Source organism: Puma concolor, chromosome E4 (genome assembly GCF_028749965.1).
Source record: "Puma concolor isolate L17-30 chromosome E4, mPumCon1.1.hap2, whole genome shotgun sequence".
In the NCBI taxonomy this organism is placed as follows: Eukaryota; Metazoa; Chordata; class Mammalia; order Carnivora; family Felidae; genus Puma; species Puma concolor.
This window is the reverse complement of record NC_141683.1, coordinates 21,093,021-21,118,595: the sequence shown is the minus strand read 5'-3', so window position 1 is coordinate 21,118,595 and position 25,575 is coordinate 21,093,021. Positions and strand designations below refer to the sequence as shown.

The following is a 25,575-nucleotide window of genomic DNA, read 5'->3' as shown; positions in this document are numbered from 1 at the left end:
TTCTAACAGGGAAGGAGTCTACACTGCTTCTGCAGGGACAAGAGCCAATATGGCGCTGTGGGAGAGAAGCACTGTTCTCACGGGCTCTGCCACTTACCAGCTGTGTTATTAGAGGAAATAACTGAGATCTCGTGTTTTTTGTGTGTGTCTAAGAGGAAGGATGTGATTTTAGTTTCTAAGTTTCCTTCTAATTTTTAAAATGTTTTCCATCTCTGGGAATAATTTTTTTTTTTCTCCCTGGAAATAATTTTTAAGTTTCCTATTTAAATAGAGACTAGATTAAGGTTGGAACTTTCAGAATAAATGATGAAAAGTGTGTAACCATGTTCCACTAAGTGCACCTTTAAGATGCACTGAATACTTTACAATCAGTTTTTATTATGCTTTCCTTTAAAGAATTTGCAAATGTACAGGGAATATTCCATTCACACGTGCTTAAATGTTTACTTTTCATGACAAATAGAAGACAAAATTTTGTCTGTCAAATGAATACTTTGTGGAAACACGAAGTTAGTCATGCTATTTGCCCTCCATTTTAAATGTTCAAATAATCTCCAAATTGGAGTTATTAACAAAAATAAATAAATCTTTGCAAATAAAATGGAAACAGAAGATTTTTCTTGAATCTTTATAGCTTCTTGTCTTGACATAAAATTATTCATACTTATTCATATTTATGTATAGAAAGAAACAGTTTTAGGAATATCTCAAAAAATGCATTTTGAAAATTTCTTTGAGTTCCATAAACAAGTTCCAGTACTGAATGAGTGAATAGATGCTTAAGTCCCTAATTTGGGTAGATAATGTTGCAATATATATATATATATATATATATATATATATATATATATATATTTTTTATTTTGTGGCACAGTTACTACTATGCAGTTCATTCTATAAGGACTTATCTGTCCATTCATCCATTTTATTTCTCCTCTTTCCTTATATCCTTACAAATCTAAGAAAATCAGTCCTCTGTGCCCTCAAGACCTTTTCTACACATATGCCTATATGCTGCCATTGAATTGAACCAATTGATATATTTTGACAAAGTTAGATCCATGGTGTCATTATCTATATATGCACACATTCTTGCAGTTTTCTTTTTAATTAATCTAACAGCCATAACACACATTGTTATGTGGCAAATCTTGATTGAAAGGAAATAGTTGAATGCACTAAGTGGAGGGTTGTGTTTTGGTTCAGAATTTCTCTTTTTACAGAAGGTTTTGAATAATGTAAATGGAATTTAAAATCACATATATGGTGCTAAACAAGCTCACACTCAGCAACACAAAGATATATAGTTCTTGAATTCATAATGTCATGAGAATATTCACTTATGATTTAAGAGTATATTACATCTCTATTAACTCCTTTTTATTCTCCTGGTAGGAGATTTTTAAGTACCTGATAAAATGAATAATTCTAAACAAATGACTTAAAAATTCAAGCTTTACATATTAAAAAAAGTATTCTTCTGGAGTAAAAAAATGTTTTCTAAACCCTAAAAGAAACATATTGTTTTTGTGTATTTAAAACATTTTAGCCTTGAGTATAGCGATTAAAGGTTGATCTCTCCTGTCATTTGATTCTCCCCAAATTTTAACTTCATTACTGGTTTATCATTAACCTTTTTTACAAAAAAGGAAACCATTTTTTATGATTTCCAACTTGCGTGCCATTTACCAGTTTCTTATAAATCTCTGACTTTAGAAATCGAGGAAAAGAATCCTTGGCCATAAGACTATAGATTAACTTCTGAGCCTCATCAAAACATTTGAGAGTTGGTTCTGCAATATTCTTTGAGATGAGGTCTCTGGTACTGAAGTCAATGTTGATCTGTGGAAATAAGTTTGCATATAATTACATTAGTTTAATCAAGGAATACATGGTTTATACAGATGGTAGATACACATATTATATAATTTCTTTTCTAAACACAAAGTTAATCTGATGCAAAACAGCAGAAAGGTCATACATTTATTTTTTGTAGTGTAGAACACATGTTTGGTTTAATTATATTTCCTAGGTTGAGAGGGTTGGCATTGACAGAGAACACAGATAAAGCCTTATTTTGAGATTATAAACAAAAATGGGACGGTGAAAAATCAAACAAGATATTTCATGTTTTTAAATTTTTTTTTCCGCAAATCCTTTTCCCTTAGTACTTTGACCCTAATACTTACAATGTACTCTCCATAGACAGAACAATAAATAGAACTTACTAGATTGGCTTCTACCAACCCATCCTCATTTTCATACTTCCCCTTGTTGTTTTCCCACACATCATTGCTTTTCATTCTGATTTGTGTTTCTTTTTGTTTGCCAAAATAAAGCAAATAATATCCCCCTCTTCACTGACTCCCATGCCTTCCACAGAATAGATCTATATGTGTATGCGTGTGTATGTGTGTGTGTGTGTGTGTGTATCCCTGTCCCCATACCATTACTATACATGAGTATTCCCAGCAAGATCTAATAGAGATCTATTATAGTAGACACACCATTCATCTGAAAATTTGTAAAATGCCCTAAACCTTCTTGTCAAGATAGATACTTTTCCAACTCTACACAAATTCCAGGGTATATTCTGTGAAGCAGAAAATTTCATATCCAAGTTTTCTAATTTAAATGGAAAATATTCATGAAATGCAAAAGAGATTTGAATCATAGATTTAAAAACATGAAAGGCAGGTGCTGTATCTGTCTTATTCATCTTTCTATTTTCTGGTCTTTAGCAGAATATCTACCATATAATAAGAAATCAATAAATATTAGTTGAATAGAGTTAAAGTGTTTCTTGGCAAAATGGAAGAGATTACAAAAATGCCATAATTTGGGGGTCTGGTAAAAGAAAGACTATAAATGATAATTTTTGCTTATTAAATGGAGGTTAAAAGAGGAGGACATACCTATAATCAAACCTTTCCTCAGCTACTTACTTGCTATTCATTTGAATGAAGTAAGTTCTATCATTTCTTTTAATGTTCGATTTCCATGGTATAAAAGGGAATAGGAATAGCATCTATCTTAAACTGTTTCAAGGACTAAATGAGATAAGTAATATCAAATTATTTTAATATTGTTGCTCCAGGAAGAAAAAAAGAAGAAAAACTTTTAATTTGAAAAGAATCATGAAAAGGCCACTATTTGTTCACAGATGTTCTTTGTTGAGAGACTTCAGCTACTCAGTGATCCCACATCTGCACTTTTATTTCTCTGATCATCCTTTTCCATCATCCATCAAAGTCTCAGGTTCAATGCTGCAACTTCCTGAAGACCTCAAAAGCTGGAATCAATTTCTTCTTCGTTATACAGGAAGATGGTACAGGACAGTGGAAAGACTTTGGGATAATTTTCTCATCTGTGTTCTAACACTTAGGACCTTGGTGACCAGAGGAGAGTTATTTTAATATTTCTGAGCTCTACTTCCTCATGTTTAAGCTAGATAGTTCTTAACTGAGTTGTTACAAGGAATAAAACGAAATGATCCATATATTCACTGATTTGACAAATATTTATGAGTATCTATTATGTAAAAATGCTTTCTATACTTGGGAAAAGATAACCAACAACTAAATAAATAGCATTATTTTAGATTTAAACTTGAATGATGAGAAGAAGCGAGTCTTCTAAGGATCTGGGGCAAAACATTTCTGGCAGAAAAAAAAAAAAAAACAATGAAAGCAAAGTCCCTGATGCAAGAATTTGTTATGTTCTGAAAAGCTGCTATGCCTGGATGGCTGGAGTATAGAGTGTGACAAAGAAAGTTCCTGTAATGAGAGTTGCCTACGAGTCTTGTAGGGCTTATGTGAAGTGTAAAGAGTTCTTATTTTTCTGCTAGAAGCACTAGGAAGACCCTGAAGAATTCTGAGGAGGGAAGTGGCATGATGCCATGTCGTGAACCTAGTATACCGCCTGCCTCATAGTGGGGATCAGTAAATAGTGGCTGACGTCAAGCTCTTGCAGTGGTTTTTAAACATCTAGGGTATTCTGTTTCATCAATCCTATCTTGTGTTGTGGGGATGTGAGGATAAATATTGCCTGTTCCCTCCCCTAGCCATGCTGTTAATTGTTTAATGGCATCATCTGCAATTTGTTTAACTTTGTATCCCCCATAATAGTAAATATAGCAATTCGGCTCACTGAGGCATTCATTCATTGGGTGAGTTTTCACTGACAGCAGGGCTGGTGCGTGCCTGGTACACAGTGCTGGCTTATTATTATTTTCATCAGAACTGAACACTTGCAGTAACTCCCCATTTCCTATTTGAAAACTCCAAAGCCTTGATTTCGGCATTCATGGACTTTACAACATAGTCCTACCTGATACAATTTTTTCTCCTCTAGGTGTGCCCTGTATTTCTACCAAGCTGGACACTTCCTTTCAAATTCCTTTTATTTTCCCACCTACAAACATTTTCTTTCATACCATCCTCGTCTAGCTGAAAGTCACTCCTTTCACCATCTTCTATGTCTGTAAGGCTACATTCAAGTAATATCCACCCTATGTCACTTAGGCTATATTTACATTTTGTGCATCCCTCTCTATGCCTTGAGCCATGTAAGGACTCAATAAATATGTACTGAATAAATAAAGTAAAAAAAAAGTTTCTATATCTGTTAAAAATCATGTTTGAATTTTGAAGAAAACTATTCCACTTCAGCATAATACCAATAATTAATGTTATTTATTAAAATAGGTTAAAATTGTTCTTCTGACTTATCTCTCTTATTTTTCTGACTTGTCTGTTTTCCTACCAAGGAGCTGCCAACATCAGCTATGATAGCTGAGTGATGAGCAGATATACTAATCCCAGGAGATAATTAGTAGTCTTAAGAGACTGTGTCTTGGCAATTCAGCTTAATGTCAGTGACAAAACATCACACCCACATGTTTGTATAAATGTCATTATTTTCCTCCAAGTTCTTCAAGCTCAAAACATAGGAGTCATCTCTGACATTTCTTTTTTCTCTGATCTCTATTTTCCCCCCTCATTTGCCTTTTCTTTTGTAATTTTGTAATGGTCCTTTTCACTCATATTTCTCCAGTTTAGTCTTTTATAATGGAATTTCTTTCCTAAATTATGAAATTTACCTCTAAGTCTGATACCTCTTCTTATAATGTCTTTTCTTTCCCTCCTGAACATGTGAAAGCATAACTACACCAGTTTCACCAAAATATCACTTTAATTGCACGAATATTCAGCTGAAAACCCATTATTTTTAGTAACATAAGCTTTACATATCTTACCTTGGCATTTGAACTTCCTCACACCCAGAGTCCAATGCGCTGTTTCAAAATCTCCTACTTGTCCTTAGCAATATCTATAAAACTGGTCTACTTTCTGTTCCTGAAGGAAGTCTTGTACCTAAAGCTCTTATTTATGCTGTTTTCAGCATCTAAGATCTCTTTCACCCCCACGATTTTATTCCATATAGATTTTCCTTATCTTTTATGATTTAGCTTAAGTTGAATGTCCTCTGGGAAGCCTTCCTTACCCACAGAAGGAAAGTCACTATAATTTCCTTATCATTACACACTATTTTGATTTAAAGTTTTTAAGATATTTGATTTCTTGATTAAACAGATTTAGATACAAAGGCTTCTGTTAATATTAAGTATCCAATCTGATTATCAGAGAAAACAGATTTGTCACTACAAAGAGAATTCAATAGTTCATCACATGGAACTAACTCTTTTTGTATCTGTTGTTTTTTCCCTATTTATTTTGCTAATTCCCTTTTTCTTTGCATGCCCCCAAAATATGCATTCTTTCATCTATACAAAGTCTTCTCTCCCTAGATGTTTTCCTTGATTACTCTGTTTTCATCCCTGGCAAAATATTTGGACACTGGCATTATCTCTAAAATAATCATAATGATATTTAAATACGATTATTTTAACTGTAAATAATAATTGTTGCTATTTATTAAATATTAGTACTGATATACTAAGTCTTTATATGGCTGTCTTATGTCACGTGCACACAACTATAAGATATACAGTATTATTATCCCCATTTTTCTGAGGGTAAAAACTAATATATATCTGAAAAAGTAGGCATTTCATTTGTAATCTTTCCTAGAACTTATTTCTCTGAAATATTTTATTGAGTGGGTGCTTAGAAGTTGTGTGAAAGATCTGAAGAGGTGATTAAAGTGAAAAGTCCATCAAGAAGACAGATTTTGAAAAGGCAGTTCAAAGGAAATGAGATTTTAAGCAAATCTTTGAAGTGCTGTCATGAATAGAGATTAAGAAAGGTAATTGCAGATGGGTGGGTAAGCCAGAAGAAGCCTGGTGGGGTTTGAGAGGAGGAAAGACAAGAACCTGGAGAGGCATGAAGGCACCAGATTATGTGGGACCTTGTAGTTCTCATGAAAGAATTCTTAACCTGAGAGCAAGGAGGAGAATTTTAAGTAAAGGGGTGATGTACAAACATGTTTGGAAAACAACAACAACAAAAAAACATGTCACTGGTTGCCATGTGGTGTGATAGCTGGGTGTGTTTAAAAGGACGAAAAATGAAAAAAAAATATCAGAAGTTCAGGTGGTCGGTGATGGTGAATTCAACTATGTAATTAGTGGGACATGCACATATTTTAAAGATATCTAGAAGGTAGAGTGGGTGGAGCTTGTGATTGAATAGTGAGCTGGGATGAGGGACAAAATCTTTAAGAATGGCTGGATTTTAACAATATTCTGAAGAATGAGGTGATAGAAAGTGTTGATGGATTGGACATGGGGTGTGAGTGGAAGAGAAGAATCAAGGATGACTACCAATTATTTCACCAGAGCAAACAGAAGAACAGAGTTGCTATTAACTAAGATTGGGAGACTCAAGTAGAAGATAGTTTTCAACACAAAATCAAGACTCAGACTTGAATTTGTTAAGTTTGAGCTGCCCTTTAAACATTTTTTTAATGTTTATTTTATTTTTTTTTATTTTTGAGAGGGAGAGAGACAGAACATGAGGTGGGGGGAGGGGCACCGAGCGAGAGGGAGACACAAAATATGAAAAAGACTCCAGGCTCTGAGCTATCAGCACAGAACCCGATGTATGGCTTGAACTCATGAACCATGGGATCATGATCTGAGCCCAAGTCGGACCCTTAACTGACTGAACCACCCAGGTGCCCTCTTGAGCTGCTCTTTTAAAGAAATAGAGCTAGAGGAAATTCCTGGCAGAGTGAATGTAAGCAGAAAGTAAGTCAGTCAGAGAAAGACGATATCATATGTTTTCACTCATATGTGGAATTTGAGAAACTTAACAGAAGACCATGGGGGAAGGGAATTGGAAAAAAGTAGTTTCAGACAAAGAGGGAGGCAACCATAAGAGACTTAAATACAGAGAACAAACTGAGTGTCGATGGAGGTGCGGGGTTGGGGGGGCAGAAGGAGAAATGGCTGATGGGCATTGAGATGGGCACTTGTTGGGATGAGCACTGGGCGTGGTATATAAGCAGTGAAACATGGGAATCTACTCCTGAAGCCAAGAGCACACTTTATAAATTGTATGTTAGTTAACTTGACAATAAATTATATTAAAAAAAGAAAAGAAATGAGGATTGCCTTCCCTCATTATAGTGTATGTTGGGTTATGGGTCTGCACAGCAAAAGCAATTGTTAAAGAGCAGTCAGTAAGGAGGGAAGAGATCAAGTCTTAGAAGTCAATTAAAGATAGTATTTCAATTAAGAGAGAGTGATCAATTTTGTTAAATGCCCCCTGAAAAGTCAATTTGGGTGAGATGTGAGAATTAAGGTATCAAAATCGTCACGCCTTTTCTTCTCAAAATGCCTTGAATTTTCAGTAACTGGGGGAAGAAGTGAAAAATGTTGGGCCTAATATATATATTCTGACATAAATTTCTTTAAAAGAATCACTTCTGGGGCATGTCTGTCAACCATATCCTCAACTTTACATTCATTTCAACTATGATTTTTGGCTGAGTTCTACCAGAAAATACATGGATGGATTTCTATCTCAAAAAGTAAGACAGAAAAGATGTTGAGCTCAGAGTAGACCGAAAGTGAGATCCATCAGGAAGTGGCCTTCCAAAGATGCACACTTTCCAATTGTATGGTATTGAGGGGCTCCTGAATTGCTTGGGAGTTACAGGGCAGCTTAGACTTTGCTGAGCAGTCAAACTAGTAGGTCCAGAGCCTGGGCTGAATAGTGTGTCAGTTGAGGAAATAAACAGAGATATATTATTTCCTAATATGATAGTTACTTGCATTGTGTTTGTAAAGATACTCTTTAGTTTCAAGGACTCCGAGAAATACAATATTTAATATGCTTATTTTTCAAAAGATTATAAATTATCTTAGATATCTGAGACCACTGCACTGTCAATCTCAGAAAACAAGAATTGTGGTTCTTCCAGAATGACAGCTGAGATGTCATCACAACCATTTAGAGGCTTTTAAATTCTGTCAGTTTTGAAAAGGCCTTGACACTGGTGACATTGACAGCAATCCATTGCATTAAAATGACTGCCTTCTGAATGATGTTTGTGGTAGTTGTTTAAAAACAATTTTATTCTAAAGATCCAGAATATTTTAGTACCCATGTGATTTTGTTAACTACAAGGCATGCCAGCCAAATTCCTCTTTGCTACACCAGTGGGTTTTAAATTCTTTTGGTTTTCAACAAATTATTTTATCAGGAAGAATACATTTTAAAGTGTACCATTTGGCTTTCCTGTGACCCTAAACTGTGCTTTATATAATTTTACATAATTTGAATGAAAAGTTTTCAATTGTGTTCTCACATTCAAATTAGATAGCCTTGTCCTCATTTAGAATGTATAGTGTAGCAGGAGACTGTCATTATGCAAAGGGTGTGTGCATGCATATGTAAAACACCTTACTAAAATGGAGCAGGCAGCATCTCAGACCTCATTCACAACAGAGCTTAAAAATTACAATTCAAATTAAAGCCGCCTATAATCATGTTTTTGGTTACATAATTCTGTTTAATCACCACTAACACCTCTTCTATTACTTCATTTTTGGCATCATTAAAGGCACACGAATATTCTGAAATATATTCTCAAGGGGCTATTAAAGTTGAAAATAGCCAAGTTTGTAACATCTAGAAGGAATTCATCCCTGCACAAGACTTTATCCTTTTGTTCTTATTGGCTTTAGAGACAGAAATAAGTGACACGAATCGGGAGGTAATGCTAACATCTCAAATTGGGCAAAGAAACAAAAGAAATCATAACATATGAAATCACACAAATTGCTAAAAATAATGTACTTAATATGTATGGATAACGTATAAGGATTGCTAAAAATAGACGTACATAAGCAAAGCTATCTGGAACAGCTGCAGGGGAGTCATATTGACTGGCTTCATTCAACAACACAAACATACTAATCCAAGATTAATTTCAGTAGCACAGGGATCCATGGAAGTTCAAAAAACACCTGAGTGTTTCTGTTTTCCGTTTTTTTTGTAAGAGAGAGCGAGAGTGAAAGAGCTTTTGCGTGCATGTGTGAGTAAGGGAGGAGCAGAGGGAGAGGAAGAGAGAGAATCTTAAGCAGGCTCCACACCTAGTGCACAGCCACATGTGTGGCTCGATCCCACTAACCGTGAGATCATGACCTGAGCCGAAATCAAGAATTGGATCCTTAACCTACTGAGTCACCCAGGCACTCCTGACTGTTTTCTTTTTGAGTTGAAATGTAGCAACCAATTTTTCAGAGGCCCAAAATGATACTGCAAATTATTTGGAAGAAATACTCCCACAACTCTTTTTTCTCTTAATGTCATATTTGAATCTAAGCTTCATAGTTTAAGAAGTTATACAAATTAAAGAGAATATGAGAAGAGAAATAAAGCTTTTGTTAGAAAGGAAGATAGACTCTATGTGCCAAGATAATTTTATACTTTGGCCTTTAGCATAAGAATCAAGGTTTCTGGGCTATTTTGCAAACATATAAGATAAATAGATCTGAAGAAAGGAATTTGAAACCTAAAAGCATGGGCTGTAGACCTCTCTCCTCGTGGTCTGTTGTATCTTAATGATGCAGGGCTCATTACTTTTTCTCTAGGGCTCAGTTCATTTTCATCCGTACAATGTGGATGATTGTGATACCTCCGTAAGATAGTGACAACGATGATCGGATGAGTCCACGTAGAAGCACTGTGCACATGTTACTCATGGGTTTCTTTAGCTGTGTTTTCCTCCCTTCCTCCTACCCCACCTCCTCCTCAATTTGCTCCTTTTTCTCCTGTCTCTCTCTTTCTTTTTCATAGACTCTTTATTTTCAGAGGCAGAAATTATTGGGCTCCAGGAGGTGAATTACCCCAGTTTGCACTGCGACATACAGTACTAGGCTTCCTTCCCTACTGGACTAGCTTCTAGGCACTGGCTGATCCTTTTCTCCACTGTTCTTCCTTTCCTTTCTTCCCTCCTATTGTGTCTTATTTCCTTCTATATTCCCATCACTGGTCAAAGCTCATGAATTACTTCTTTTGATATATATTTTATCACCCCCTAGAATCGGATTTTCCTGATGCATGCTACCATATTACCTGTATTTCCCTACTGCAACTCTCATGAAAGCTTATTGTAATTATTTTTTAACTGGAGTCCTCCCATCAAAATGGTTAGCTTTACCTGTTCAGGGATTCTTTCCTTTTTCTTATCTGCACCAGCATGATCCCTGACATGTATTAAACACTTAGTGATTAGTGCACCAAAGTTAGGAAATTAATAAATAAGCAAACTCATTATATCTGGAGATGATTCTAGAGTTGGGGGGGGGCACTGTTGATAAGCAGCAACTTGTGGGGTAGGACAAAAACATCAACACACTGGGGAAATGGCACTTAAAAATGCAAAGAAAAGTTTTGAATATAAGATGGGGAATACAAAATTGGCAAGACAGTTATATCCAGAAGTGCTTCTAAATGCCCATTTTCATGGGCTTCTCTCTACCAATAATTCATGTATCTGTTTCCTTAGCTCATGACTCCATTTAAAGCTTATCTTAAAATAAAGGCCTTATCTCAATATCTTGTCTCACTACTATTCAATCATTATATCCTTCTAGGTTTAATGCAAAGAGTTTCCTCTGTAACTTTTTTTGTTTTTGCACTTAATCATTTGTTGTCTTGCTATTTTTTCCTAGTTCTATAAATTTCATTTTTAAAAACCCAACTAGATTCAAAGTTTTTTTTGAGTCAAACCATAGTTTCAACCTATTTTATTTTCTTGCATTTCCTTATCAAGCTGCCTGCTTCACACAACATATTGCTTTATACTAGTGTGTGTGTGTGTGTGTGTGTGTGTGTGTGTGTGTGTGTGAATTCTATTCTCCAGCCTAGACTGAACTTCTCTTCCATGGAGGTACTTTATCATATATGAGGGTGAATAGTAGGCACAGAATAAGCATTTACTGTTGTGAAATAAAATATGCCAATAAATAACATTATACTGCCTTAAAAATAAAAGCAAAAAACCAGACACAGATATTTTAAAAAGTGTCCTGCACACTACTCATTAAGATACCTTCTTCTTTATGACTATAGTTACTGCTTTGTCTTATGAATTATGGTGTCTTCACATTTAATAAATACATTTAACAATTAAGTACTTCACACCAATATCCTTTGACTTAAAAAACTGCCAATGTATTTGTTCCTGGATTGAATAATCCAGGATAATATGCAGTTGGATTTTGAATTTATGTAATTTTAAACATCCCACTGTTGTATGATTTAGAACATTTTCTAATATCACAGAATGATGACATAAATATTTCTCTCTCTAATCACATATTTTTCCATCCTGACCAATTTTCTTTTCAATATAAAGGAATGATATAAATATAATATATATAAGTGATATAGATATAACATGAATATTTAAAATATGTCAGTGTCTTAGCTAATACAAAAATATTATTTGAATTTTTTGAAGATTTCCATTCTTTTGAGATGAAGTATTATTTTCTTAAAATTTCCCAATATTATGAAATATTATGAAATTCTTTCCAAATTAAAGGAAGAATGAATACAAGTTTAAGAACTTTTCCGTTACCACCTAAAGGTATGTAATGTGTGTTAAGTAGAAAATATTGTTTGAAAATATTTTAACGTTATTAAAAATAATTTAAAAATATTGCTTGTCTAATAATTTTCTCATTTTCAAATCGCTTACTTAAAATACTTGGGTCATACTTTTTTTTTCTCAGTATTTTCTTCTAAAATTATTTAGGTATAGTCCATTCAATGAGTAGCACTTTTTATTTGAAACTAGTGATTTGCTAACATGTTTGTATAATGGTTGTTTTCAGGTTGAAACTATAGCCCATAAGGCTATAATGTGACTTGTTTTTTTTTAAAAAAAGCAAGGGATTACAATTTCTTAAAAGCTGTTCTGCATAATGTAAACCATTGACATGTGGTCTCATTCATCATTCTCATGTGTGTTCTGTGGTTGTTACATGCTTGTTTCATAAATGCTTTCTTAGATGAGGAAACTGAGGCTCAGAGAGATAAAGCAGCTTACCACAAAAGTACAGGATTTGAATTAGATCTAGGTATCTCTAAATTTCCAATTTTCCATTACATCACACTAACTCTCTATTAGTGTAGAAACCACAGGAACTGTAACACTGTAAGTGAGAGGGCATAAAGGCCAGTTACAATTATTATCATTTCTCTTAGAGACCTAAAAGTTCATTTTTTTTGTTGTTTTGTTCAATGTGCTGTCTTTGCCTGGGAAACTGAGAACCATTAGTAATGTCAACTTATAGACAGGGATTGTTTATCGTAAATTTAGTATAATCTAATTGTAAATTGTCTAAGTGCATAAATTAAAAATTGTTAAGTTATGATAGCAACTTTATAGATGAGGAAATAAAGACACAAGAAGTGGAAAAGAAAATAAACAGGAATTAATAGACATTCGGATAAGATGACTTTGCCATTGTCCTTTACTTTAGGGTTTGCTACCAAGGAAATTGGTTATAATTTTGATTCTTTGTAAGAGTCACTTATACAACTACAACTGTATAACAAAATGGAGAATATTTTCATATAAATCTCATTCTTAAGTAACTGTTTTTACTTATGAAAATCATGTCTTCCAGCTTCCATATCAAATATATCACCTCATCTTGTTAAGTCTGCCTACTAGATAAATCTAGAATACTTCCCATCTTTTCTTTATCTTTACTGCTGTCTATCCAACTTCACCCCCCACTTCTCATTAGCAATATCCAAATGGTTGCAGTTTCTAGAAAACACCGGGAAGCTTTGTACCTCCATGTTGTATCACCATGTCCTCAGTCTGAAATATTCTTTCTTCAAATGCTGACTTGATATTACTCTTTTCATGACATACATTTTTCATGTGTGAATTACCCTGAAAAAACATCCCTTAACTCTCCAGATTTGATCACTTTTCCAGTGTGCTAAAATGAATTTTAAATGTGGCTTTATTATTATATTGCTTTTTGTATATTTGGCTGGTTTTATTACAAGTCACTATCTTCTGTTTCATCACTTCACTGTGTGGACAGGTATTCAAAAAATAGATTTAATGACTCAACATACTCACAGTTGTAATAAAATTAAACTAAAGCTGATGGACTACAGGGAAATATCTTGAAGACTGTGATTGGTATATAATATAAGAGGCAAATGCTCTTTAGTAATTTGGGAATTGAAATTTAATAATTTGTTGAACTAGAAACAACTAATGGCAAATAATAGGAAAGATAATGACTATTTCAAATATATATATATTTCTTTGTTTTCAGTGAATTTTGTCATATTCAATAAAAACATTTTTAGGCACTTCAAGGAGAAAACATAATCTACTACTTGAAAAGCAGTCATAAATTTAGTTATATTTATTTAGCCAATTTAATTAGATGGCCAAATTATAAAAAGCTGTAAAATTCTTATATCCTAAAATAATGACTGTGCTGTTTGTTTAAGTTATTACTGTGTAAATTTATTTTAGAAGACAAGACTAGGAAAACAAAACTGTTTTGTCAAAATTGATAATTTATTATATATTGTAAGATTGAATGAAAAGGTGGCATTTCTTATTAGAAGACTTTTAATGCAAATGTTTGAGAATGTTATTCTAAAACAATCACTGTTAATTAGATGAATTCATAAAGAAGAAAAAAATCTGGCTTTCAAATCAATATCACAATAAATAGGATATCTTTAGAGCTGATTTCAAAGCCTTTTAGGGAATGACACATTAATCAACTTGACAAATCTCATACACTATATTTTCAATTTTCCAGAATTATTTATTGATTCTTAGATGGTGACTGGGAAATGAATGTTAAAATAGCTCCACAGCAGTTAAAAATCCACCCCCTGCCTTCACCACCCCATGAATTCAAGGCTGTGCTTTAGTGGCTCATATATATGCCTGTAAAGTTATACTAGCCAATGTATGCTGCAGTAATTAATGTCCAATTAAAACTTGAGCTACTGCTACAGCAACTTTATGTCCTGGACTTTCCAAAAGTGTTTTCATTTCACCTTTTCTGTCCTTTGTCCCCATAAGTACAATAACCCTTCTCACACCATGAATCCTAATTTTGGATCAGAAAATATGATAACTGTCCCTTTGGAGGAAACTGATATTTTACCTCTATTAGAAAAATGACTTGTACCAAAAGTTTCTATTTGGTACTAGTAATGCAGTGCAGCTTTCTGTTTGCTATTTATGCATTAAAACTCTTTACTTACAGGATATCATCAGTGGGGAACGGAAGTGGTTTTAAATTATAAATTGCTTAAACTTTAAAGTGAAATGTTAAAGGGGTATGTGAAGATGATCACAGATTTGGTTCTGAAAATGAAATCAAATATAAATGAGATGTTACACACATTGAACACTTTTTGGGGAGATATTATCAGTCTTTCCAGGTTTCTTTCTAAGGTGTTTTCTACTTTCCTGACCTTAAAGCATCGCAGGTGGGTCCTGATCACATAAAACAATGCCTCACACCTTTGGCTCATTTTTGCCATTAAAGAAATAAAGGTAAGCAAATCCATCTTTTGAAAAATAAGACATTACATGCCATAATGTGGACTTCCAAACTACTAAAAGGGAAGAATTCATAATGTTGGTTAGTAGCTGTATTCCCCCCACATATTATTCTTAATTTGTTAAATAAATTATTCTGCTCTAGAATTCTATTCCATGTTGACTACCATGATTTACAACAGGAAAAACCAAAGTGAGCTTGAAATGCAACAACACATTTAACATTTAAATAGCATTTCTGTAGGGTTAACTTTAGAGCAATTTAACTTAAGACAATAAATACTATTTTTCAAGAGTATGAATGTCGTGCTAAAGAAACAAAACTTCTGGTCAAAGTTTTGGTCAAAGAAACAAAACCTGGCACACAACAGGTGTTGAAAAATATTTGCTGAATCAGTAAAAGATAGGATCATCTTAAGACACTTCTATTGGAGTTTACAGACATTTTCTATTTGAATACATAGCGACAATTTGATTTCCCTTTAGATGGATTTAGTGTCTTATAATTGGGAGCAGATTTGCTAGGAGATGAATATTCACTATTCTAGAATATTCTACTCACTTCTTTAGGGGCATCAGCTTCAATGAATTCAGAATAAATCATCTTGGCTTTAGAAGCCATCTTTTCTGCACTTTCTGTTTTTTTGAAGTCTTCACAGGCAAGCCAGAACTCAACATTTTCTTCACTAAACTCTGATTTTAGAAATGTTCGAAAAGCGTCTAGACCAGCTGTAAAATATAAAAGAGAAAAATTTAAGAAACATTCAGTGCAGTATACATAACCAATATGAATACGTTGTATGATATGAACATTTACTTAGTATTCAGTGGCAAATATTTATCATCCTTCTATATACTTATGTTTTTGTCTTTAAGTGTAGAAACCTTATTTTTGATCAGTAATCATAAACATAAAATAGTCTTGTCTCTATGTATCCAATTAGCTCCACTAACAAAGAAAACCTGTACTTTTCTTTCTAGATCTGAAATGTCTAGGAGTTGCGTTTAGGGGAAAGTCTTTTTTTTTTTTTTTAATGTTTATTTATTTTTGAGAGACAGAGAGAGAGAGAGAGGAGGGGAGGACAGAGAGAGAGGGAGACACAGAATCCAAAGCAGGCTCCAGGCTCCGAGCTGTCAGCACAGAACCCAGCATGGGGCTTGACTCACAAACCATGAGATCATAACCTGAACCAAAGTTGGACGCTCAACTGACAGAGCCACCCAGGCACCCATAGGGTAAAGTCTTGATAGCAGTTACTTTATGGGAAACTGCATAGGCTTTAGCTTTCTACACCCAATGCACTAAGCCCAAATCAAGCTAATGATGTTAAAAGCAATTCCAAGTAAGAATATCTTTGTTACCTTGAGTTGGTGAGGAAGCACAATTTGATGCTAAGGGATTAGATTGTGTGGGTTTGGGCTCAAAGCAAAGAAGGAAGGACTGGCATTTATTAATTTTGGATGAATATATTGGCCAATTCTAATCTCTAACCCAGGAAAATAATGGGCAAAATACTTGGAGTGAATGCTTTTCCTCTTGATTGGCGATAGGCAATTATAAGTCAATGAGGCAAATAAATGGGCTTTTCCCCAATGTTACCTTAAACAAAACACTGATGTCCCTCCAATCTCCCTCATGGCACCTACTATAACCTAGCCTGTTCATGGTGTTTTTCTCCTGCTCCCATGTATTCTCCTGAGCATGGATTTGTTCAGAAACTTTAGACCAGGGACTGCAAATAGGCCCACATACTTGCAGGCTGTTTACTTTGCCTCGATTAGTATATGCTATTTCCTTTGAATTTAATAACAACAGCTAGTGCTTGCGGCCTCTGATTCCCATATGTCTTATCTCTCCCCATTATTTTACTTTCAGTCAAATTTACACATGTGTTATTCCTTGCTCTCATAGATATTTGAGTTTATGACCACCTGTTTAGACTGTTCTTTTCTTTATTTTTTCATCAAAATGTGCCCTGAAATATTCTTCTTTGGCATATATAGAGCTCATTCAAGAAGGTAATTCTTGCTAAATTGTTTAGGGATGAGTATGGTTAGGAGTGTGCTTCTAGTTAGCAGGTAAGAAAAGTCATTATCAGATTCCTGCAGTTGATGGACTAAGCCAGTACCTTGAGTTCACATTATGCGGTTTCATAGATTGTACACTTCTGAGGTTGGTATTTGTTTATAAATGAGACTCTGGATCTCTCTGAGGAGGAAAATATACATCAGTGCTTTTGCCTCTGGGAGGGATCTTGCCTCTGGGAGGGTACATTGGTGGCTTTCTCTTCCATCTGCCACGAGGGTCCCCTAGCATGTCTTCAAAGCAGCTCTTCCCTGACTGTGTGCTTAGAGACCTGATCCTTCAAGTTCCAAAGCTGGGACTAATAAGCTTGTGGAGAATCAGAGGAAAGGGAAAATTAACTAGTGAAAAAGAAAATGTTAGAGATAGTTTATGAAAAAGAAGCCAAAGTCAGTTGTTTGTAGGTTGCTGCAGGTACGAAGCAAAATGGTTTAGTGAAAGAAAATGGGAAAGGCTTCAAGGGAGCAAGATTAAAATGTCTAAAAACACTGGATTAAAAATAGATATAACCATTTTTTTTATTATTCGAAATAGCGTTGAAATAACAAGTCATGGCAAAAGGTTATCAGGTACCAATTAAAATTCTCAGTAGAAATATTGGAGAGTGTGGATGTCGTTAATATGTGATCACTATAAAAAATTCAATTAACTGCACATTTATTGCATTTAAAAATACATCCAAGAAGCTTCTGTGACACAAATTTAGGTTATAAAAATCCTCTTAGTAACACTCAATTAAAATTTCCATGAGTTTTGTCCAAACAATGATGAATTTGAGGGGTCAAAACAGAATTGATGCTAAAATCTATTTTATATAGAGAATGAAGTATACTTTAAGGATATGGGAAGAACGTAGATTCCTGTCTGGCAATATTTTATATGTGTGTCGTTAAGGTATATGAGGCTTCCTCCCAGTGAGGATTATCTAAATGCATCTTAGAGAGATGGGAAGTTAGAGATCAAGAAACTTACTATTTTCTCACATCCTACCATTTTAACGAAGGACCACTCTGAGAGCAATTATCGGCTTCTCTCCCCCTGCCATCACTAGGTTAGGGCACAATGGAATAGAATAAACAGCTAAAACGAGTTAGCTATCCTTGTCTTGAACACACTATTTTACTGAACTCTGCTTCTATTCTATATATACAATATGAATGATCAAAAATTGTCATGTGACTTTGGAATAATATGCTACATATGATTAAAATGATATCATCTGAGAGCACTCTCTACAAATTGGAATGGCTACTGGTTAGACAAATGGAATAAACAATAGGTGTTGAAACCTATCTGAGAGCCTATGTGTGGTACCTGTAAGACATATCCCCAAGATGACAAAATAACTAGATAATTTGGTGAAATCATTTAGCTGTTTAAAGCATTAAGAAGCATTTTCTTTTTGTAAGCTGTTTTTGGTATTATAAAAAGCAAAAACCAACAGCTACTCAAATGAATCTGTGTGTCTTCTACTCTATGTGGGCACGAAATAAAAAAGATCAGGAGATATGTTGAGGAAAGCATTTGCCTTCAGCTCAACATCTTCTATGCCTCTGTTCTGCGGTGTTGGCCCCTGGATCTCCCCTTCTCTGGAGCCAGCCGGATCACCACCTGCAGAGATACTTTCTTAAGGCTTTTTGTAAACCTGATCTGTCCCACTGGTTATACACTTAAGTAGAAAAGAAACACGCCATTCAAAACTTATAAAAATGCAATTCCATATCTTTGATGTCTTTGGTATATGTTCTTAATTGGATTCTAGGAGCAACGTCGATTCTTTTATGTCTATGCTTTAGGAATTAGTTATTTAAGAATCATAAAATCAGAATAATTTTGTTTAATCCAATCCAATTTTATATATGAATAAGCAACTATGAAAAATTCACCCAACTTTATTATGTTTTAAACTTTTCTAGCGACGGCTGGGTGGCTCAGTCGGTTAAGCATCTGACTTTGGCTCAGGTCATGATCTCACAATTGGTGAGTTCGAGTCCACTGTCGGGACTCTGTGCTGACAGCTCAGAGCCTGGATCCTGCTTTGGATTCTGTCTCCCTCTGTTTCTGCCCTTCCCCCATTCATGGTCTGTCTCTCTATGTCTCTCAAAAACGAATAAACGTTAAAAAAAAACTTTTCTAATATTCTGATATTTACTTTACAAATTTAAAGTGGAAATTCCATTTGATTAGTACCAACAATACTGAATTTTAAATATTTTAAAATATATGTCTCTGTAGTGCCATTTCTTTTTCCTGTATGCAATAGAACTGCTGCAAAGCAAAATTATCTATAACAGAAACAGAAGTTCCAAATGATTACTTTGAATCAAATTCCAGGGTATTTTATTTATAATTGGCCCAAATTGCCTTATTGAGCCGTATTAAGTGTAAATATAAACATCCACACAGGTACATATTAATACATTTAAATATGTTTTTGTTTTCACTAGAAATTAGAATATCAGTTGAAATAAATACTTTAAAAAGTTTTTTTTTAGCTTCCAAGACATGAAGAAACAAGTCATTTATTTCAATTTTCAACTTTTCAATAGTTTGTGAATTTTTTTCAACTTGTAGCAAGAACAGTCATTATACATACATCAAATGATAATGAGTACAAAAAAATGACAAATTTCTCACTTCCTATTTGGGATTTTCTTTTTGTGTTAACGTTTTGAGTTTCTATAATCTTGTCTTATTTTAAGTCCAACCTAATTCCGTTTAGGTTTGAGACCTAAATTTGTGAGACTGTTGGAAATCTTATACTTCAAATATTGATCAAACTCATATTTTATGATGACTACAACGTTCAGAATTTAATGATTTACTTTTAATCGTTATATTTTTAAACTTAGTTGGATCTTACCTTGATTGTTTAAAAGTGTGTCCATATTTTCAGACCACGCCATTGTTTCTGTTGTTGGTGACCTGTAGAAACAACATCTACCCTTGACAATAGCATTGTGATCTTTTTCTTCTATAACCTACAGTAATATTTGAGATATGTGTATTTGTTGAGTTATGTAATTTAAAAGCACCATTAATCAAACTGCAAAAGGTAAGCAAAAATCATTTAATGTTTTTCATAGTGGACAGCAATAGCAACATAAAGTGGTATATAATTTGATATCAGCAAATTACTTATTAATGCCTAAATGTTATTAATGCTTAAATGTTACTAATATTTGTAAATTCTTATATTCTAATAAAGGTGCAAAGGAGATATTGCTCATGGTTCTATGAAGTATATTGAGTTTTTCTCAACTATAAATATATTAATTGTTAATTTACATGGCATTACTCTAGTCTATTTCTGAAAAGTTTTCATGATAGCAGTAGTGATGAGTGAACTATTTTCTGAGTTTTCACAATATATAAAATTATCCATGTCATAATTGTGTATATCAAAAAAGTAAAAGAAAATTTCAGTTAAGAATTTCTAACACGTGATGATCTTGAAAGTATTTATTTATAGTATTTTGAGAAGATTTTACCCCACTCTGAGACAGACCTTATTTCTCCTAAGACTGGTATGCTTCCCATTCTGGGATGATTTATTTAAATCTAGGTATCTGTCAGGACAGAGTAATATCTTTTCCAAGGAAGTCAAAAAATTTATAGACTTAAGTCTTCTGAAGAAGGTATACTTTTGGGGATATGATGTAGAAATAGTAAATCAGGTTTAAGATATAAATTTTCTGAGATGCAAATATATCATGCATTATTCCCCTTAATAAACTAAGATCCTGATGAGATAAGCTCCCAACCATAGAAAGCATCTGCTACCCAGAAAAAAAACTTAGATCATGTAGCTGTGATGTGCAAATGACCTACTTATGGAAATGCATGAGCTAATTTTTGAAAGTTTTTATTAAAACAATTGATAATAAAATAGAGTCTCATATCTAGTAATTCTTATAAATTTTACATTTGCATGTTAAGGTGACTAATCTTGAATACGCTTTGTGAAGTGATCTCTACGCTTTTATATCTATTACTTCCTATAATTTGCTGCCATTTTTATTATTTGTGTTGGGATTGAGTGTGCTTTCTTCTGTGGTTGCAGATGTGGTTCTATTTTCAGATAATAATGGCTGTCCTCATTAGAGGGTGCACAGAGAGGGCTTGGTGACTGGGAATTCATTTTACTATCTTCCATTACTTATATTTCCTGTCTGAGATTTCTTTGCTGGTGGTAGACAGATGATTTTTCTTTCTCCTTTGATTTATTAAATCTTAGGGACACACGATTTTCTGGGAAACCATTTTGAAATTGTGGGTTTTCATTTAAACGGACACTTAAAAAATTTAGTTGTTCAATTTCTATTTTTTATTAATGGAGAATGGGACTGAAACTTAGATTTAAATCTACATTGAAGAGCTTTTGTGCACTATAAAACCTGTACTCTAACAAGCTTATGTGATAATTCATGACTCAAATATTAGATCTTGTAAGAATTCTACCGAATAGTGCTAAAATCATCACATGGTCTCCTAATGTGCACATGTCTAAAAATATCTCTATTTCGGGGCGCCTGGGTGGCGCAGTCGGTTAAGCGTCCGACTTCAGCCAGGTCACGATCTCGCGGTCCGTGAGTTCGAGCCCCGCGTCAGGCTCTGGGCTGATGGCTCAGAGCCTGGAGCCTGTTTCCGGTTCTGTGTCTCCCTCTCTCTCTGCCTCTCCCCCGTTCATGCTCTGTCTCTCTCTGTCCCAAAAATAAATAAACGTTGAAAAAAAAAAAAATTAAAAAAAAAAAAAAAAAAATATCTCTATTTGAAGACTGATATTTAGTGGTTAACAGATTATTTTTAAAAAGCCTACTTTCCATGAGTGGAATACATGTTAGTGAACAGGGCAGTGAGGAGTTTTGAGACAAAGCCTGGCTGCACAGTACACCTACTTTGAATGAAGAACAGCCACCAAAAAAAAAAAAAAAAAAAAAAAAAACCACACACACACACATACACACACACACACAAAAACACAAAAACAAACAAACAAACAAACAAAAACCACTGAGAAACAATCTAGGCAAAAAGCATTCAGGGATGAAAATACACTTCCCCCATTGTGTAGGTTCTCTGATGAAATATTGTTATTTTCCACTACCAAGAACAGTATGTCTGGTCAAAAAAATGTTCGTTGAACATAGAAACAAAGAATGAAGGAATGACCAAACCCGGAATAGTGGCGGGTATTAAAACCTTCAGTGGAGGCAGCGCAATGGCTTTCAAGATGCTGGTAAATGACAGTGATAAGATGATTATTGAAAGTTATAGTTGAATGGCATTAGCATCAAAGCGTGTAATGGTGGAAGGAAGAGGAGACATGATGCGAAAGCATCATTGGGAAGCGACAGACTACAGACCTCACTCCCATCCCTAAGAGATGTGAAATTGGAGAAAATGGACAAAATCCATTCTGAAGTCATCAAGGCAAGTCATGTCATTTAGGGAGAGCCAGATTTTGCATACACTGAAAGCAAAAGGAATATTCAGTGAAGACCTTATCAGAAGTAAAGGAGTCTTAGGAATGGAAGTATTGAAGTAAATGGTAGCTATTCTAGTTATCTTCATTAGTGTAGGAAAACAGTAAAAACAAAGGAAGAAAACAAAGTCTGAAAATGGTGTGATACCAAGGACAAGAGAAAAAATGTAATGTTTTGAGTTAAAGAGATATACTAGAATATAATTTTCTACAGATAGAGAATATTATAGGTAACAGAATTAGAGATACTGGGATATTCTAGTATTATTTATGGTCCACCAAATGCTGCATTATTATAGAAGGTAAATTTGCCTTTCAGCTCTCTGAAAGAATACCTCTGCAGGTGTGTGATAATTCCTGGAATGCTCTCAGCTAACAATTTTCTAACCTATTTCAGGTTTGACTTGAAAGGTTCAATTTTGACTACCTGATATGATGGGAGGGTTGGTGGTAACACAGTATTTACTTTTCAGAAGCTAGGTGAAATGCAACTATTTAAAGAAATAATGTTCTTAATTTTCTGTTTAAAATTTTAACTTCTGGGTTGATTGTATATTTACAATTCTGTGGAAGAGTAAGTTATTGTTATATATGCATAAGCTGAAAGACAATATTTTTAGTAGCATCAAAATGTACAACAATGTATTGAATGTTTGCAATCTATACCACATGGTGTTCAGCATGTCATATACTTTACCTTATTTAATCTTGTAAATGACAATGTGTTTTAATGCTATGTTACAAATGAATAAAGAGCCTCAGAGATGCTAATGACTGGAGCAATACCTTGCATATACTAATAGGCAGTTAGAATTCAAGCACAGGTATATCTCCTTATGACCCAAACTCTTTTTACACTTCTTCCTTGAATGAATAGGTCAATATGCATATGCGTGTACTTTGTTCATGTTTTGGAACATTTATAATAAATAATTTGAAATTGCATTTTCTCTGATAGAGTTTATTGCATTTCACACAAATATTTCCTCTAAATAATAGCTGAATTGCAGTAACTGAGGACTCAATAGAAACTTTTCAGAAGACAGATTCTTAAATGTCACACGTTATCAAATGAAAATAGGACATTTCTCATGTTAGACTTGAGAATTATGTTTTATGTTTTAAAAAATGCAACTATATAAATGTTAAGAAAGAAACTAGCGAATTCAAATTGGTGAAAAAAAGAAGGTGGCTAATTTAAAAAAATGTACTAACTTGGTTAAATTTTACTTGACACGTGTTACCTTGAAAAAACGGACAATGTGCCTCTCTGCTATTTCTCTCTCTTTTTAAATTTTGTTTTGATTTTAGTTTTAACTGGAACAGAGCTTTTGTCTGACTGTCTGAGTGTGTGCATTTCCTGAATAACTGTGATGCATAATCAGAGTAACTTTTTGTATGTGTATGATTCGCCATGAAAATTCACCATGTATCTGGAGCCAAAATTGCACTTAGTGTTTCATGGGGTTTTGGCTGATTTCCTTTCTGTTTCCTTCATTAAGCGACCACCATCAAGGCCAGCAGTCCCCATATTATGTGTCCAGAGAAGAGCCAGGCCAGATGGGAACTGCGTGAAAGCTACCAGTTATCTTGCTAATTGTGCCAGCTAGAACCAGTTGTATTGCATTAAAAAATGTGGAATCCAACAACTTAGCTGTTCACACTCAATTAGCAGTGTGCCGGAGAATGGGAAATTCAAGCAAGGGGTCCATGTGCTCCAGGAAGTGACAGCTGCTTCCTTACCCAGCACTTAATATCTGTTTTCAAATTTCTCAATAAATAGTGCAATAATGAATAATTTTTGCAAGGATCAGACATATCTATGTCTCGAACTCTTAACATTTCATTATTTTGAAAAGCTTCACATAAAGAAAGCTCACCGGTTTTTCTCCCTTTATAACCTTGTTTTATATTAGCAAATATAAAGAGCTAACTGCAAAAGCAAGTCATGAGCTGTTGACATATTTTAGAAAAGAAGAAGAAATCAATAGAGAAAGGGGAAGAAAATAAATCAGTAAGAAAGACAACAATTAGCATATTTATCAGAAATGAAGGAAACAAAACATCGAGACTAATGAAGGCTCAAGTGTTTCATTTGTACCTCTTCTGAGATAAAAATAGCTTTAAAAGGCAACTCACTTCACTGGCATTTTTCGTTCCACTGTCTGACTGTCACAGATGATGTCGAATTTCTCTTTCTGACTGATCTTCAAGCTGAAGGTAATGTGACAGCAGGAACATTACAATTAGTATGCAAATACCTATCCCCTGGGTTACAAATTGGCATTCTTTAAATCATGCTATGCTCAGCTCTTTTCATTTTGTTGTTAACTTTTCACTGGTCAAAACACTTAAACTTCTAAATAACAAATAACTCATTGAATAAATGTGACAGTTCTCTGAGTCTGTGGCATAACTGAAATAAATTCCATTTGAAAGTTTGGTTCTTAAAATTCATATACATCCATTTACAAGACAACTATTGTTCATAGGAGGTTAAATCAACTCAGAAAAAAAGTATATAAAATTTAATATTTGTCTTTAGGTATTTCATCGATCAATTTTTCCCTCTGTTCTTTGATTTTCAGAGAGTCTTAGGAAGACTGTACTTTTAATACGCTTATCTTCAACAGCTATGTAGGTTTAAGTATTTTTACAATTTTACTCATGGACTAAAATGTTCTAGTACGAGGCATTATGTTTTTTTCAAAACATTCACTTTCACTTTTTTTTTTTTTTTTTTTACCTAAACACACGTATCTCTATTTCTTTTAACCATGAATCTCTTGGTATGTTCTGCCAATGTTTCTTTATGAAACGCTGATATTTAAGTTCATAATGTTTGAATATATTTATTAAAATACAGACCATATATTGTATTTTTGTTTGTAGTCAAAGTTTTTTACATGTAACCTGGTGCTTCATCAAGCCTTTATCTCAATATAACAAAGTTCTTCAGTAAAAAATT

At 34.0% G+C, this 25,575-nt stretch overlaps 1 protein-coding gene and 1 long non-coding RNA gene across 2 annotated transcripts in view; one reads left to right on the top strand and one right to left on the bottom strand.

Annotated features, from left to right (window-relative positions):
- The window catches only part of LOC147572488 (uncharacterized), a 378,016-nt gene extending 373,298 nt beyond the window's left edge, over positions 1-4,718 (top strand). Inside the window, exon 3 of the long non-coding RNA XR_015245923.1 lies at positions 3,102-4,718. This is a non-coding gene — a long non-coding RNA (uncharacterized LOC147572488). The remainder of the gene's footprint in view (positions 1-3,101) is intronic.
- Positions 1,639-24,757, bottom strand: RGS21 (regulator of G protein signaling 21). The gene is made up of 4 exons (XM_025927805.2): positions 24,747-24,757; positions 19,986-20,062; positions 15,602-15,768; positions 1,639-1,842 (listed from the first exon to the last, which is right to left on the bottom strand). The coding sequence occupies exons 1-4, from the start codon at positions 24,755-24,757 to the stop codon at positions 1,639-1,641; spliced, it is 459 nt and encodes a 152-aa protein (XP_025783590.2).
- Between the last annotated feature and the right edge of the window lie 818 nt (positions 24,758-25,575).